The sequence below is a fragment of the Scylla paramamosain genome, chromosome 43 (genome assembly GCF_035594125.1).
Source record: "Scylla paramamosain isolate STU-SP2022 chromosome 43, ASM3559412v1, whole genome shotgun sequence".
In the NCBI taxonomy this organism is placed as follows: domain Eukaryota; kingdom Metazoa; phylum Arthropoda; class Malacostraca; order Decapoda; family Portunidae; genus Scylla; species Scylla paramamosain.
In genome coordinates this window covers 7,524,784-7,542,330 of record NC_087193.1, presented here as the reverse complement: position 1 = coordinate 7,542,330, position 17,547 = coordinate 7,524,784, and the positions used below count along the sequence as shown (strand labels likewise).

General features: G+C 39.3%; 1 protein-coding gene across 2 annotated transcripts in view; it reads right to left on the bottom strand.

The window, feature by feature from the left end:
- Positions 1–2,509: 2,509 nt before the first annotated feature.
- LOC135093612 (spastin-like) overlaps positions 2,510–17,547 on the bottom strand; it is a 36,697-nt gene continuing 21,659 nt past the window's right edge. Inside the window, exons 2-10 of one of the 2 annotated variants that reach the window (XM_063993017.1) lie at positions 17,394–17,547; positions 14,970–15,212; positions 11,683–11,870; positions 10,892–11,119; positions 10,390–10,498; positions 10,055–10,203; positions 9,335–9,525; positions 8,586–8,779; positions 2,510–8,103 (exon numbers count right to left, since the gene is read on the bottom strand). The exon at positions 17,394–17,547 is cut by the window's right edge and continues 14 nt beyond it. In XM_063993017.1, the coding sequence (XP_063849087.1) occupies positions 7,940–8,103; positions 8,586–8,779; positions 9,335–9,525; positions 10,055–10,203; positions 10,390–10,498; positions 10,892–11,119; positions 11,683–11,870; positions 14,970–15,212; positions 17,394–17,547 (1,620 nt within the window). In that variant the 3' untranslated portion in view covers positions 2,510–7,939. The remainder of the gene's footprint in view (positions 8,104–8,585; positions 8,780–9,334; positions 9,526–10,054; positions 10,204–10,389; positions 10,499–10,891; positions 11,120–11,682; positions 11,871–14,969; positions 15,213–17,393) is intronic. The other variant, XM_063993018.1, reaches the window with a different exon arrangement.

Below are 17,547 nucleotides of genomic sequence, written 5' to 3'. Positions count from 1 at the left end.
CCCTTACAGGTACCATTGCTGTCTTGTCTACCTCACTCATATGAAAACTAGTGTGCCTCAAAAATAGCATTAACAAGCCCTGCACTACACTGGCAGGCTGGAGTATTACATTAGCAAGACTACCCAACACTACTAATAGTATACGAGGATCCTTTCATTAACTGTACGTGAACTTCTACACTTGTATGCATGTACGGTTCCTTTGAGCATCAGAACTGCAGTGTGTGACTCATGACATAGGAATATTGCTAAACGTGATCAGTACAAGGGAAGAAGGAACATCGACTGGTACAAGGGATGAAAGTTGTGAAAAGAAACATTTATCCAAGGTTTGTTTAAATACTGTAAATTTTAAAGTGTAAAATCAAGGATTAACACAGCCTTAAGAATTATGGGAATTTTGTATGCTCCTAAACCTTCATAAATCTTTCTGTAAAAAGTAGATACAAAACTAAAAAGATGTACAATTAAAATGATGACTGATTTATATTTTCTCAATGTAACCCTCAATACTGTAACCTCTCACAGTTGCAAAAATATGTATGTACTGAGAAGCATTACAAGTCTGAACAAGAAATTAATAGACAACAATTACAAAACCACTTCCAGCCTCTTGATATGAATTATAAAGCACAAAACAAAATATTACAACAGGTATGAGATGCAAAAATTTTCAATATATCACTGATTTCATGACAAACTTTTTACTTTCACTTTATTAACACTTCAAAGACTGACAAAGGAATGTTAGGTAAGAATAATCAAACTTACTACTTCAGGGTTCAGCAAAGATAGGTATTTATTAACTGTAAAATATATATAGTCTTTTCCATTATTTGTAATAGTGAAAGATTGGAAACTCAAGTAGAACATCAATGTGCTATAAGATTAACATTATGCATCACAATCACAAACGCTCCCTGCTCATTGTCTCCTTATCACGGCTCATAACTTGAAATCTCAAGGGCAAACTTCAAAAATAATCATCACAGTTTATGATACTCCACCAACAGCTTACAGAACAGAATCTATACAAGCAAAATATTCCAAGCTGTACACAAATTTGCTACACAATGCAAGACCAAAGGAGAAAATGTTGATGAATAAGCTTACATTACGTTAGAGTGTGAGTATAAGAAAGGGGTCAAAGGATGTTTGGAATGAATAATCTGATGTTGAATAGCCAATGAGGAATGGTGAAACACAGAGGGAGTCAGTGAGTGGCTGGAAGGACATGGCTGAGGGAGCATGTGAAAGACAGTAACCCAGGTAAAGATCTAAGGTAAGAGTATTAGGACCATTTAGGGATCTATTTCTTGTACAGCATCTTTCAGTAATAAAATCAGGACTTACATAAAAAAAAAAGATGGCTAACAATTCCAAAAGAGAAACATGATGTAAAGAAAATGTAGAAATAGGATTAACTAGAAACCTACCAATTTCTTGTAAGCACCCCCTGAGTTTGTGGAGAAAGTGAGTTAATTGACAGATAGATGGATAGATAAACTCAACTCCGAGCAGAAATATGATTTAGGACAGACAGGAATGCAAGAAAGCTAGGGACCTCATTTCATAATTTCAGAAGTAAATGATAGATAGACAGAGATGAACTAAAAACCCCACACAGAAAACACAATTCTAACCTAAAGAGAACTGGGAAAAGTGTTCAAGAAATAGAATCAATAAGAAAACCCCCATTTAGTAGTTTAAGGAGTAAATATGACATCAAACTGACAGACAGGGAGATAAAGGTAGCAATTCCAAACTGAGTCACATAAGGAGATTCACAAGTAAGAGTAGCGAGGTTTTGTGATGGGAGGGTGGTGGTGGTGGTTGCCTTGCTCCTGGATACACAAGGCCATGGCACGGAACATCTTTGAACTTTGGGTGGGGTGAACACAAGGCAGAGCAGAAAGAGGCCTTGGTTCACGGACTCTTGCTTCAAAGACAGGTGTGGGGTGTCTTCACTTTGAGCGATACAAGTGAGTATAGGGAAGGCAAAGCACAAAAAGATGAAAATAAAGGGATGAATTAAGAGAGAGAGAGAGAGAGAGAGAGAGAGAGAGAGAGAGAGAGAGAGAGAGAGAGAGAGAGAGAGAGAGAGAGAGAGAGAGAGAGAGAGAGAGAGAGAGAGTAAAGCACCACAGTAAGTTATTTAACTCTTTCACTGTTTTTTTGACTTGTTTCCTTAATCACAAACCACTATAAAGCATTTAATATTTTTTTCTGCAGCCACCTGAGGGCATAACACTGGCTAGATACTGGATAATCTGCTCTCTTCATCCCCTTTTCTTCCTTGCAGGTGCTTTTAAAACATTCTATACATCGCCTTTCCTATTGTGAACTGTTCCACATCACAGTGAAAGAGTTAAAAATGTATGCATATAAGATTATTGCAATTGCTTCCGCATAAACAGATGTAAAGAAAGAAAAAGTTAATTATATAAAAAAAAACACCCCAAAATTACGTAGAATGAGGGAAAAACATGCAACACTTAAAAAGACAAAATAACAAATAGACTTTAATGTACACAAGAAAAAAAAAAGTTAAATAAAATCCTTAAAACTTCACAAAATAATACAAATAATACAAATGACACACACACTTACACCAAACCATGAGCTGAGCATAGAGAATCATGGTTAAGAATCAGTTTGAGGGGCAAGCACAAATATTACTTAAAAGAAAAAAATAAAATAAATAAAACAAAAAATAAAAAATCAATGAAAACTTCAGCCATAGAACAAGTAAAAGTATTCAAAATAAGAACACAACCACATACAGCAAAAGAATGTACATGTTACGGATATTTTCAATGACTGCAACCCCCCCAGAAATAAGGTAGAAATAAGAATCAACTGGTGTACAAATATATGAAAGTTATCAAAATGGTTAGAGCACAAATTAAATGTACAGTTTTCATCACATTTAGAGAACAAAACACTCCCACTATTCTGGACTTATTAAGACGAGTCCTTGTTCCCAACACTTCACGTTACTCAACTAAACCTTCATGGACAAACACCTCTTGAACGCTGTGGATCCGAGGAAACAAGATCAAGATCATAACAACTTCACATTTCTTAACTAAACCTTCATGAACAAACACCTCTTGAACAGTGAATATCCAGGAAACAAAATCAAGATTATAAAAGCTTAAATATCATAGAAAATTGATATAAAAAATGTTAGTCTTATACAAACCAGACACCTCTTGTGCGACTTGACAGGATGAAGACAAGAGTGGGAGCAACAAAGATAAGGATAAGTATAAAGGAAAGCTAAACAGTGTCATAAAAACCTTACGAAATACTCTGGACTGGACAATACATGGAGGCGAGTCATCTGAGAGCTACCGTTTGCAATGTGTTACTCTATGCAAGCCATCTGTACTCCTCCCTAGCGCCTCTCAGGAACAATCTATGGGGCTACAAATGCTTCCTAAACCTCACCAACAATGCGATACAAAATTTAACACTACGTAGTTTTCCGCAGACTCATTCGTGGCAAGGCGGTGCAGATGTGGGAAATGGAGGGACTGTTTCCTGTACATCCTGTGAGTGTACTGTTCTGTGGTGTACCCTGGCTGCCCACTGACTAGCTGGCCGGCTTCCTGGACTAGTGAAGCCAGTGCAATGTTACGCTATGTGCTTTCAGTGGCTTGCCTAAGTGTGCTCCAAATGGCTGAACCAAACACACATCACAGGCATGAAGCAGAGTAATATCATGAGAGATAACAGCACCAAAGGAACTCTGAGTACACGGGACATAAAATGAATGGCGGAAAGTTAATACTCTGGTGGGAAATAAAGTCACAATTTTCAGTAACTTTCATGCACGGGTCACTATCATGTTTCCCTGTTCATTTCAGTCACCCTACACACTGCTATCAGGTGAATTATACTGGGATCTGTGACATTACTTCCCACCACAGCTGCACAACTGAGGCATCCTGCGCTGAAAAATGTGCTCGGATTATAACTCGAATTTAGTGACTGTGACTGGTCTGAGCAAGCCCTCCAACACATGACACCACAATCACATGAAGCCAGATGGTATACTGCACTGTGCTGCCGTCTGCCACACAGAGGCATGAGATACGGGTGATCTGGTGGGTGTGTGTGGAAGCAACACCCTCATATATTTACTGCCACTGGTACTGCTGCCATACAGAACACAGAACACTATGAAAGAACACTGAAAACATATTTGGAATAGCTGGAAACACACTTGATTCTGCTATTTTTTTAAAGTAACATGGGGTTAGTCATATAGGGCTGTCGTTATTAGTGAGTTAATAATAATGATAATAATAATAATAATAATAATAATAATAATAATAATAATAATAATAATAATAATAATAATAATAATAATAACAATGGCAACTAACATCACTGGGAGAGCATAGCAGACATAAAACATCACACATTATTTCTGAGGGTACAAAATTCTTACACGCATACAAAAGCTGCAACATTGACACCTGTGTTTCTATGAGCTCTGGGATGCTACGCTACACACTACACAGACCACTAATTGACAGGGACTACGGTGTGGCTGTCTGGAAGGAATCGAATCCCATGGTGCGGCAAACGTGTGTCTTTTGAGCTCGGTTGCTGTGTCGTTGTGTCCAGTGAGCGAGAGTTGGCGCCCGGTGAGGAGCTGCAAGTCGTCGCAGAGTTTGTAACATAGTCTTTGATCCTACTGACTCCAATGCACCTGGCAGGATCCTATGGCTTGGCTGTGTGCATGGATGGATTCCTTCTCTTTCACACACATACATACATACACATACAAACACATCTCTACCCAAAACACTCCATAAAACAGAATTTTAAGCCTCTAAACACCTTTTTACAGGCTATGACACCCCAAATCTCACCCTAACATATTTTTCTTTGCTCTCTCTACTCACACACACACACACACACACACACACACACACACACACACACACACACACACACACACACACACACACACACACACACACACACATTCTCTTAATAATCTCCAGGGACAAGTAATGATTGCATATTGGTAAATAAAACTTTGAAAAATCAGAGAATAAAGGAACACTGCCACGACCTTTTTAATGGCGCACACACACACACACACACACACACACACACACACACACACACACACACACACACACACTCATAATGGTCTGCTATACAGGAACAATAAATAAAGACTAAACAGATGCTGTGACAGGACATTTCCACCGGTACACTAACATTGGGATACTGCAGCTGTGACAGTTTCTCAGTGACTCAACACACAAACAGTGCCCTTATTGAGTGTCACAGAGATAATCTAACACTGATGCTGTGACTGTGACCTCTCCAGACCTTCTCTAACTGGCTAACACCTGATACAGATGACAGTGACCTAACCTAACATATCCTTGTGTATACCATCTTAAAACCAATGACTGTGACCTCTTGCTAACCTTATAAGGGCAGCAGTGACCTTGGTAATGCCTCTTGATGCTAACTCGGTACCAAGCTGCCATATCTGCATTCCAGTGACTTCACAAAGACATCAATCACTTCATACATGCCTTCACAGCAGAGAAACACAAAGATAACATGGAAAAAGACGCTGTACATGGAAATCACAGAATGTCTTCAGTTTGTTTCCATCACAAACGTTGCAGGACATTTTCAGAGTGTCAAAAACTGTACGCCGCATCTAAAAGTCTGTTTGTTTGAATTTGTATTGGGTATTAGGGTGAGCAAAAAAAAGCTTAAACTGATGAGTGTGGGGAAGGGAAGTTGCAGGAAAAGCAGAAAACAGCTTAAAACTCAGTGTAGTATAAGGTAAAACCCAAGGAAAGTTCAATGATGCTAAAGAAAGATTAAACTGAAAGCTGACAAGAAAGGCAAGTGGGAAACAGAAACTCAATGTTATTTAGGAGAAAAAACAACAGATAAATACAAGTCAGCAATTTACGTGAGGCTAAAAAGTTTACGTTAAGAACTGACATTGAAGATCAGTAGCAGTATGAACCAGTGAAGAATAAATAAAGGAAAAATGTACAAAGCGAGGACTCCGTGTGAGGCAGAGAAGCGGGGTTGTGTCGGCCAATGTGAGGACTCAGTGTGAAGCAGGGTAGTGTGGACCAAAGTAATTCACCAGTCCAAAGCACGGTAAAAACTGCCATCTACCGCGTGGATGCTGAACTAAAACTACAAGCCATAGGTGTGACTAGAGCTCTTTCCATCGACTCTTGGGGTTCTCTCTCTCTCTCTCTCTCTCTCTCTCTCTCTCTCTCTCTCTCTCTCTCTCTCTCTCTCTCTCTCTCTCTCTCTCTCTCTCTCTCTCTCTCTCTCTCTCTCTCTCTCTCTCTCTCTCTCTCTGACAAAATACCCTTTTCTACTAAGCCTAAAGACTCTATATTTTCTTCCCTTTCTCTTGTTCTTGCTTCATTTATACAAAAACTTCCATTTCTCTTCCTCTCTGACATAATGCTCTCTTCTAATAAATTTACAGGCTTCATCTTCTCCTCTCTGTAATCTTAAGATCCCTATGAAGCCTTGAAGGTCAGAGAGGTGCTGACAGTGTGGCATCAAAGCCCTGTGTTGAGAGTGTGCCATGGTCAGTCTCATCCCGAAGCTAAAAGGAATGGACAGTTCTCAGTATATGTTTACAATGTCTGACCCCTGCAAGAGCAAGACCCTAAGAATGAGTCTAGTATAAGAAAGATTCCTAGTATTCGTCGTCATCTAGAAGCAAGACAGTACCGAGGAATTAATCTCAGGAAGCTTCTACCACAAAATCTTTTCATAAAAGGGAAGGAGTTTGATCAAAATTAATAATGTCATAGAGATAAGAGATAATTAACTCTTCTGAAGGGAATAAAAAGTATCAAACACTCTTTGGAGAAACTAGAGTGCACAAGAGATACCGAGGAGATCTGGCCAAACTTGGGTCCTGTTACAGAATCACTAGAGTAGATCAGAAGTAGAGTAGCTCAGTCCTTCACAAACTCTAAGGAGGAAGAACCAGACTGCACAAGAGGTACTGAGTAGTAAACCTGGCCTAACTCAAGTCCTGCTATGGCATCACTATAAGATCAGAAAACAGATGAGGCCTCAAGGAGTGTAGTTAATAAAAGTGACAAATGCCATGTCCAAAGTGGAGAGAGAGAGAGAGAATGTAAACACCACCAGATGGAAAATTTTAGAGATAAAAGACACCCACCCATTTATACAGAGGTTGAGAGAGTAAACAGCACTTCATAAGGTACACAGAGGTAGAGAGAGGAAACTAAAACCACCACAACATACTGGGAAAGAAAATCCACACATGAAGGAAGGTGGAGCAGGTATGTGGATCACCACGTATACTGAGATGGAGAGAGAAAGTAAACAGCATTTCATAAGATACGGAGAGGTGGAGAGAGGAAGCTATCACCACAACATACAGGGAGGTGAGGGCAAAGAAAATCCACACATGGAGAGGTGGAGAGGGTATGTGGATCACCATGCATACTGAGAGGTGGACAGAAGCTACAAAGAAAACATATGACTGGCTGGTGACATTCTTTGGCTTTGCGTTGGTGTAGTCACAGCTGACACTCAAGTAACATGTCCTCACTTCCAATGGGTTTAGCACTTTCTTCAATCCTAAGTCTATTGATCTGCTTATAATCTCCTCACAAAACCTGATGATTTATAGATTCTTAGCACACCCGAGTACTTAACATTTTGGTTTAGCATTTTCTTCATTCCCAAGTCCACTTATCTTGTTATAATCTGCTTACAAAACCTGATAATCTAAAGATTCCTTGCACACCAGGACTTAGCACTGCAGGAAGACACTAAACAAAATGGAAGTGAATATACATTACTCTAGTATTATCCATGACTATGTGTGTTCATGTACGTGTGTGTGTGTGGGTACGTGGGTGTGCAACTGTGCGTGTGTCTACGAGGATATGTCTCCATAGTCTGCGTTCCATTTTTCATAAGAGGCGAGGGACGCTTGTGGGACCGACCGACGGATCTTCTTGAGGGACTCTTTGAAATCCGAAAGCGTGATGCCGCGGACCTCCGAGGGATCACAGGACACAACCTCATCTGGCCGCAGCTCTGTGGGGGTGAGGTGGAGGGCAGGGTGAGGGGAGGTTGGTGTCAAGGCTGCCACTTAGGTTTGGTGTCTTGAATTATTAGCATTATTGTTTGTTATGGTTGTTTTTGTGTTGTCATTTCATCATCACTTGGGTCTGGTGTCTTGAACTATGTTGAATTTGTGTGTGTTGAGTTTGTGATGTTTCAAGTTATTGGAATTATTGTTTGTATTGTTTTCTATTGTTATTCTCAGTTATCTGCATTATTGTTGTCCATTTTCATTATTTGTGTGTGTGTGTGTGTGTGTGTGTGTGTGTGTGTGTGTGTGTGTGTGTGTGTGTGTGTGTGTGTGTGTGTGTGTGTGTGTGTGTGTGTGTGTGTGTGTATCATCAATCGTTTATTCTCCTTTGCATTATTGTTACCCCCTTTTTCACTATATGTGTGTGTTGTGTTTGTTTTGTTCCTGTGTGTTTGTGTGTGTGTGTGTGTGTGTGTGTGTATACCTCTGATGGGGGCGAGGGCAGCATCCTTGGCCAGGGCAGTCAGGTCTGAGCCGGAGTATCCCTCGGTCAGTGTTGCCAAAGAGTCGAGGTCCTTGGTGCTGAGTTCAGACTTCTGCTTGGACAACAGTTTGTTCAGCAGCACAGTGCGGGTCGTCTTGTTGGGCAGCGACACGTACACACGCTTGCTGAACCGTCTGGGGAGAGAATCATTTACTTATTTATTTATATCTATTTTTATTTTTCTATATATCTATTTTTTTCCTTATATAAGAGGACTATCAGCCAGGGGCAATCAAAATTTACAAAAAAGAGGCCCACTTTGCTTCCACTTCCTAAAGAAAAGGGGTTATAAAAAAACACAAAGAAGCTGTGAAGAACTGTAGAGCTGAACCTGACCCAATTTAACCTAACCTAACCTAACCAAACCTAACCTGAACCTAACTTACGTAAACCTAACTTAACCTATCCTAACCAAACCTAATCAAACTTTATGTAACCTAACCTAACCTAACCTAGTGTAACAAAACTTAACCTAACACACACACACACACACACACACACACACACACACACACACACACACACACACACACACACACACATTTACTGAATCATCTGGGGATAGAATGATGTATTACACTGTTAAATTACCTCTACAATGCATGGTACACTGAACTGTGGAACAAACCTAACCTAACCTTACTCACAACACACACACAATCTCCTTCAACAATTCAAGACCACAGTACCTTAATGCAGCATCATCCAACTCCTGTGGCCGATTAGTGGCTCCCATGATGAGTATCTTCTCCTCGGCCTCAGACTTCAGACCATCAAACTCAACCAGAAACTCCGTCTTGAGTCTGCGTGAGGCCTCGTGCTCCCCCTCCCGCCGCTCACACAGCAGGGAGTCTATCTCATCAATGAAGATGATGGCAGGCTGGTGGAGAGGGAAGATTGTTCAGGTTGATGCAGTAGAAAAAAAAGAAAGGATAAATGGAACAATACAGAAAAAAAATTAAAGAAAAAAGAAATATAGTATAAACTAAAAAGAAATGGAAAGTAGAACAGAATAGAATAAAATAAAAAAGGGAACAGAAGGCAAGAGAAGAGAAAGAAAAGAAAAGAAAAGAAAAAGAAAAAAGAAAACAAATTGAAAATATACAATAAAAAGTAAGAAGGGAGAATAAGGAAAACAAAACAAAATAGCATAGAAAAAAAAGAAAAAGAAAATAGAATAGAAAATAATAAAGAACAAGAGAAAAACAGATGACAGAATAAAGCACATGAACATATAACAAAACACAACACAAAACACACACAAAAAAACACACAAACAAACAAAAACAAACAACAATAAAACATCAAAAACCCACATGAAATTCCCTTGACACAAACCACATAAACACATGACAAAACAACACAAACAAACAAACAAAACAAACAGCAGTACAACATTAGGAACCAACCTGAAGCTCACGGGCGACAGAGAAGAGTGCCTTGACTAACTTCTCCCCCTCACCCACATACTTGCTGGTGAGACTTGAGGCGCTGATGTTGAAGAAGGTGGCAGAGCTCTCACTAGCCACTGCCCGGGCCAGCATAGTTTTGCCGTTGCCTGAGGCCGAGAGGAGGATTAGATACAAACATGTAGGGATGAGGTGTGTGTGTGGTGAGAGAAAATGATCAAGAAGAGGATTAGGGACAAATAAGTAAGAGAGATAAATTCAGACCTTAACCGCACCCATATTACATAATAACTAAAAATAATAACAAGAAACATATCTGTGTTTGTCTGACTTACCAGGAGGCCCAAAGAGCAGCAGACCCCTCGCAGGAGCACGCAGGCCAGTGAAGAGCTCTGGCCTCAGTGCAGGCAGGATGACAATCTCCTGCAGCGCCTTCTTAGCTATCTGCAAGAGGGACAGAAGGAGAGGAAGGATTAGAAGGGAGGGAGAGAAGTTGAGGAAGGATTAGAAGGGAAGGAGAGAAGCAGAGGGAGGATTAAAATGAAAGAAGAGAATTAGAAGAATTAGGAGAGAGAAGTAACAGAGGAAGGATTAGAAGAGAGGAAGAGAAGAAGTAAAAAAGGATTAGAAAGGTGGAAGAAAAGAAGTAGAGGAAGGATTATAGGACATCAGCAATTTCCAATCCTTCCACATCTCCCTGACTAAAATATGATAGCCCTTGTGACTTCAATCATGTCTAACTCTTGCATAAATTTTGTTGCCCTCAGTCGGTGCCCCTCTTACATAAAAAAAGAAAGAGAGAGAGAGAGAGAGAGAGAGAAAATAATCCAACAATACCTCTTGGCCTGCTATATCATCCCAGGACACCGGCGACGAAGACTCAATGATCTCATCCATGATGCTGTGGGCTAGCCGAGTGTCCACTCCCTTGAGGGAGGCTGAGGCAGAGCGGCGGTGGCCCGGCACGTGCTTAGGAGTGCCGTTGGAACCATTCTGCCCCAGCCCCGATCCAGCGGAGCCCCGGCGTCTGAGGGGAGAGGAACTGCTGGGGGACGAGGTGCCATTCTGTGGGAAGGAAGAGTTGTTTTTAGTGCAGGACGGGATGACAGGTGAAGGAAAACCAATAACAAATAATAATAGATACAGACAAAAAAAAAATGAAATTTAAGGAAAAGAAGCACAAGAAAATGACAAGAAAATCCCTTATGATAAAAAATAATAATAATAAAAAAAACTCAACTGCAGTGAATGAAGAATTATAAAAATGTAGAAGAAAACAACAACATACAAATAAACAAGAATAAATCTGGGAGAAGACAGAAAAAGAACAAAATAAACTGAAAGAAAACAAAACAAAAACAAAAAACAATCACAAAAAATAATAAAATAATGATAGCAATCCATGAATAGTAACAATTAATGAATAAAACAAAAATAAAAGAATAAAAACAAAGAAGAATAACTACTACTACTATTACTGCTACAACAACAACAATTGCTACAACTAATAACAGCACGAACAACAACAACAAGAACAACAACCTACACTGAGAGAAAAAAACAATGCCAAAAACAAACAAAAATGAAACAGATCCCACCAGAACACAACCAAACCTAACATAACCAACCTGGCCTGTGGAGCCTTGACGTCTGAGTGCTGGTGGGGTACTGGGGTGCTTGGAGTCCCCAGCGCGGCCCTTGACCACTGTGGCGCCCTTGTTGGTGGTGGCGCCCATGTTCCGAGGCAGCGTATGGCTTTTAGTACTAAGAGCATTGATGCGGCGGGTAGTTGGAATCTTCTTGTAGGTTCTGGAGTCTGTGTGTGTTTATGTGTTGGTGTGTGAGGGATGCAGGGCAGATGAGGAGTGGTTGGTAAGGATGGGTAAGGGTTGTTGGAGGGACAGAGAAAGCATAAAGGTACAGAAAGGATGGTAGTGATTGAAAAATAGATGATAGGGATGGAGAGAGGATTGGATGGGGATGGTAAGGATAGATGCATGAGGAATGGTGGGTTTGGTGGGGAGAGGGGCAGAGAAAGGGATAAAGAAAGGGGTAGAGAAGAGGATGGTAGTGATGGAAAGAGAAATAGGAGGGAGTGAAGAGAGAGAAAGAAAGATGAGAAGAGAGATGTGAATGATTTGAGTAGGAAAAATGAAAAATGGAAGGAAAAAAATAAATTAGTGAGAAATAATACATTTTTCATTATCACACACACACACACACACACACACACACTTTCTTAATATACCAATTATTTCATACATCTAGCATTATCACTTATACATAAACAAGTAAATCTCACATACACTGACATATACATGCTAATGCACACACAAAAACACTAATTAAAACTTTATATAGCAACATATATTTTTCATCAACCCAAAAAATAAAAAAAAATAAATAACAATAAATAAAAAAACAATCATACACACAAAAAATCCATAAAAAAAGGGAAACAAAGGAAATCAGGGAAAGGAAACAAAGGAAAGGGAAAAAAAGGTGTGGGGAAATAAAGTACAGGTGAATAACACAGGTGAGTAAGCAGGTAAGACAGTCATCATGCAAGGTGACTCAGCTGGCAGGATATGGTTACTCATGCATCTCTCTCTCTCTCTCTCTCTCTCTCTCTCTCTCTCTCTCTCTCTCTCTCTCTCTCTCTCTCTCTCTCTCTCTCTCTCTTGTGTGAGTAATGTGTAGCATTTTCTTGGTTATGTTTAGTAAGATATTCTCTCTCTCTCTCTCTCTCTCTCTCTCTCTCTCTCTCTCTCTCTCTCTCTCTCTCTCTCTCTCTCTCTTGCTCTCTTCCAAGAAAAGCTAGTGATGTATATTCCAGCCTTGTGTTCTTGATGTTACTTCCTTTTCTCAATAAAATACACCTATGCAAAATGTACTTTGAACCACCTCCATTTCCTTATTTCAAACCACACCTGACATGAACCAAAACTAATCAAACCATACAAATTAAGTCAAGGCAAACTTAACACCACAGCAAATTATATTAACGAGTGATATAGGATATGTGTGTATTGATACTATCTCAACACAATTCCAGTGTTTTTGCTTCCACTAGTAAAGAGTTTAGTAAGAGTTTCCCAGCCTCCTGTCAAGGTCGCCTGACTCATGCACTCACCCGACTCATGATCCAGCAGTCAGTGAGTCCAGGAGTGCATGAGGAAACACTCCCTCCTTCAACACACTTCTCAAACTTAGGGTAATCTTTTTGACCCTTTTTCTTTAGGGACTGGCACCTTAGTAAGCCTTTTTTGTTGTTCTTGGCCAGCTCTCTCTTTCATAAAAAATCTCATGCACTCACTATTATTCATGATCTATCGATAGTTGACTTAGTTCATGAGTACATATGTGATGATATTGCCCCATGCACTATCATTCATAACTTATCAATAATAGAGTAAGGTATTCATGAGTATGTGATGATATTGCCTCATAATCACTCATGACACATCAATACCTGACTTAAGAGTTCATGAGTACATTATTAACCTGCCTCACACATTCACATTCACTCATGACATATGGATAACAGACTTGGGACTTCATGAATACATTACTAAAGAGCCTCATGCACTCATCACTCATTACCCATCACACCAGATGCCTCCCTGCCAGACACAGCCGGTGAGAGTGCAAGATGTGCGGCAGATCATCTCGGTGCCATGCAGAACACCCTAACACCACTCACTAACCTCTTCACTGCTCACCACAGCACTTAACACCATCTATCATTTATTTATCACTCGTCAACACCTGCAGTATTGTACATTAACTCCTTGCAATGTAACAAAAGAGGAGAATAAAGAGAACAGATAGTCTTTTCATTAATCAAAAGAAAATGACTGTACACCTAAAATTATCATGTTATTTGCAGAGAATAAGACCCATATTATGAAACACTTCTGCATTGCACTTCCACTACATTCAAAAAGGATCTAGTTGCAATTACATGAGTTTTTTAATGGTGTTTTGATGGTTCTAAAGCACAGATTAACAAGATTTCTATAGCACCAACACAGGGAACACTCTTGAAAACTTGGCTAGTCATCTCTGTGGCCTTTGAAAACAGTCGTGGTGATGAGAGAGCAAAGCATTTCTGAATATGGATCTAAAGAAACCAGAAGCAGTGAAGAGGTTAGGTTATATGAGAGAATGAGATCAAAACAAATAAATCCAGGCTACAGGCACCCTACACCCTTTCTCATTCCTTGCAGAAGCGCTAATGCTGTGCGCGACCTTGCAAGACGAGTGGGAAGGATGCTGTGAGCGGAAAACGTAAGAGGAGGCTCGGCAATGCCACTCTCTGATGCTGCACGCGGCTGTCATTCCTTGGTTAGTAAATGGTTAGAGGTGCAAACTCTGCCAGCCAGCCAGCTTGCCACCTAACCCAGCCAGGAGCAGAGGAGGAGGAAGAAAAGTAGTAGTAGTAGTAGTAGTAGTAGTAGTAGTAGTAGTAGTAGTAGTGGTAGGGAGAAGGAGAGAGAGAGAGAGAGAGAGAGAGAGAGAGAGAGAGAGAGAGAGAGAGAGAGAGAGAGAGAGAGAGAGAGAGAGAGAGAGAGAGAGAGAGAGAGAGAGAGAGAGAGAGAGAGAGAGAGAGAGAGAGAGAGAGAGAGAGAGAGAGAGAGAGAGAGAGAGAGAGGACAAAAGGACAAACATAATAAAACAGGGAAAGACAGAGAGAGAGAGAGAGAGAAAAGAGACAGCCAGCCAGAAAAAAAAAAATCACAAATAGAAGAGAAAAAGAGAGAGGAAAACAGAAATAAGCAGAGTAAAAAAAAAAGAAAAAAGAAAATGAAGATTGAAGAACAAAGATAGATAGACAGACAGACAGACAGACAGACAGACAGAGAGATTAGCCACACCTTCATCACCACCATCACCACTATAATCATCAATCTACCTTCCAGAGGCTTAGCTTGGTGCCGTCGGTCAAGGCGCCCCCCAACCTCCTCCCCCATCACCTGAGGGGCCACCTTAGCGCGGGGCCGGTGGGTGGGGGCCGACGGCAGCCCCCCCCGGGTCCCCACTATGGCCCGGCGGGGGGAGTGGGTTTTGCGAGAGGAGGGGGAGGCAGGGGGGGTGAAGGAGGTGAGGGTGATGGGAGGGGTGTCCAACTCCAGACGATGTAGATGGACCACGGACTCTAAAAACAGACACATGCGCACACACGTACACACAGGTGGTCTAGGTAAGGTGCACTTGTATGTATGTATGTATGTATGTATGTATGTATGTATGTGTGTGTGTGTAAGTAGGTAGATATTGTGTATGTGTGTGTTTATATGTGTGCTTTGGGTGCAGTGTGTAGGAGTGTATATGTGCGAACATACACACACACACATACACACACACACACACACACACCTCATTCTATAACTAACAAATATACATAAAATTAATCCAAGTTTTCTATCATATTCCTAAAACAGTAAATCTTCCCCATTTATTCCTAGTCCAAATTCATCTACATTCCTGGCACATAAACTATATATTCTTAATGCATTTCTACCTCCATGCATTCCTGACACATACTTCCTAACACTAAAAGCACATTAACACACTCAAAACACACTAACAATAATGAATCTAGTACAGTACATATAAAAATCCTAACATTTATGCTTTTCTACTCAATAAAAAAGATATTAAATGCTGTGTGTGTGTGTGTGTGTGTGTGTGTGTGTGTGTGTGTGTGTGTGTGTGTGTGTGTGTGTGTGTGTGTGTGTGTGTGTGAATCCAATAAAATGCCAATATGCATGTATTAAAAAATAAAATATAATAAAATAAAATAAAAAATAGGAAAAACTTATGTAATGTAATTTATCTTAATTGAAGAGGCTCAGGAAAATAAATGATGCAGAAACTAACATTAGAAACAGGTACATATTAAATCTTATCTACTTTAATTTAAAAAAAATGTTAAGAAAATAAATTAAGTAAAAAAATAAAAATAAAAAACAAGCCTGTAATAAATATAAGCAAAAAAAAAAAAAATACAACAGAAAACTAAAATTATAATATATTTAATTTGAACTGCAAAATCTTTATATGAAAAATATAAATAAATAAACAAATAAATAAATAAATGTCTTTTTATCCATTTTTTGGCCCTTGATTGCTTATGAAAAATAAATAAAAACAAAAGAAGATAGGCATATTATTAAGCAAACAATCTATCTATTTACTTATCTATCCATCAATCTAACTATCTATGGAGTGAGCTTTTATTTACCCCTCTAGTGATACACCTGTGCACCTCAAGGGAAAAGAAAGGAAGATAAATTAGACTGGACAGAACATAACAGGTGTAGAGGCATGTAAACAGGTAAACTATTGACAGGTAAACCATCAAACAGGTGAACCACTGACAGATGTACCTTTGACAGTATATAAACCACTGATAATTAAACTCTTAACAGGTAAATAAATAACATGTAATTCATCAGAAGGTAAACCATTAATAGGTAAACTATGAAACTATTAGTAGGTAAATCAACAGGTGAATCAATAGGTAAATTATCAACAGGTAGATGATTAACAGGCAAATTCTCAGGTAAAGATTAACAATTAACCAGCCACAAAATATTCCTGTCTTCAAAGTAATGAGTGAACTTTTATTTTATGTAAAGTAATAAGTAATAGGAATAATAAGTAATAGTAATAATTAATAAGTGCAGTAAGTAAAGTAAAGGAAGGAATTAATAATGTGTTCTGCTTCTAACCTAACCTAACCTGAAGATAGAGGCTTAAAAAATAAATAAAATAAATACATAAATAAATAAATAGATAAATAAAATGTAATGAATAAATAACCACTAAAATATTCCTTCAGTATCTGGTTAATTTAAGTTCCAATACCCCAAAAAATAATTGCTATGGGTTTTAAGGTTCAAGGTTATTCATAATTAAAGATACCATGATAAAATAATCTTTACAGCCTTAAAATAATTAAAGAGTTTATCATGCCGATTAAAAAAAAAAATCATGTTTTTTTTTCAAATTTTCCTCCAATGCCATGGCTAAAGAAAACACGAAGGAAACGTGTGAAAAATTTTAAAACGAAAAAAAAGCAGATAAAGATGTGAAATACAGCAAAAAAAAAAAAAATAAATAAATAAACAAACAAACAAATAAATAAATACTTGTGGTTGTGGTGGTGTTAGTGAGAATATTGAGAAGAAAACAGCCACGGACAGACGAGAAATTACACCAATAATAACAATAACTAATAATAATAATAAAAACACCAATAAACACTACATAATAACAAGCAAGCAAACACACACAAACACTCCTAAGTACTCCTCCTCTTCCTCTTCCTCACCCAGCATATCCAGTCTTTCCCTCGCCATCAGTAAATTTGTCTTCATCTTCTCCTGCAGCCTCTGTGCCCTCTCGTACGCCTCCCCGCGCCCCACACACTCCACCGCGATGCCAGACTCCAGCTCCGCGATGCCCCTGCGATAGAGGTCCATGGC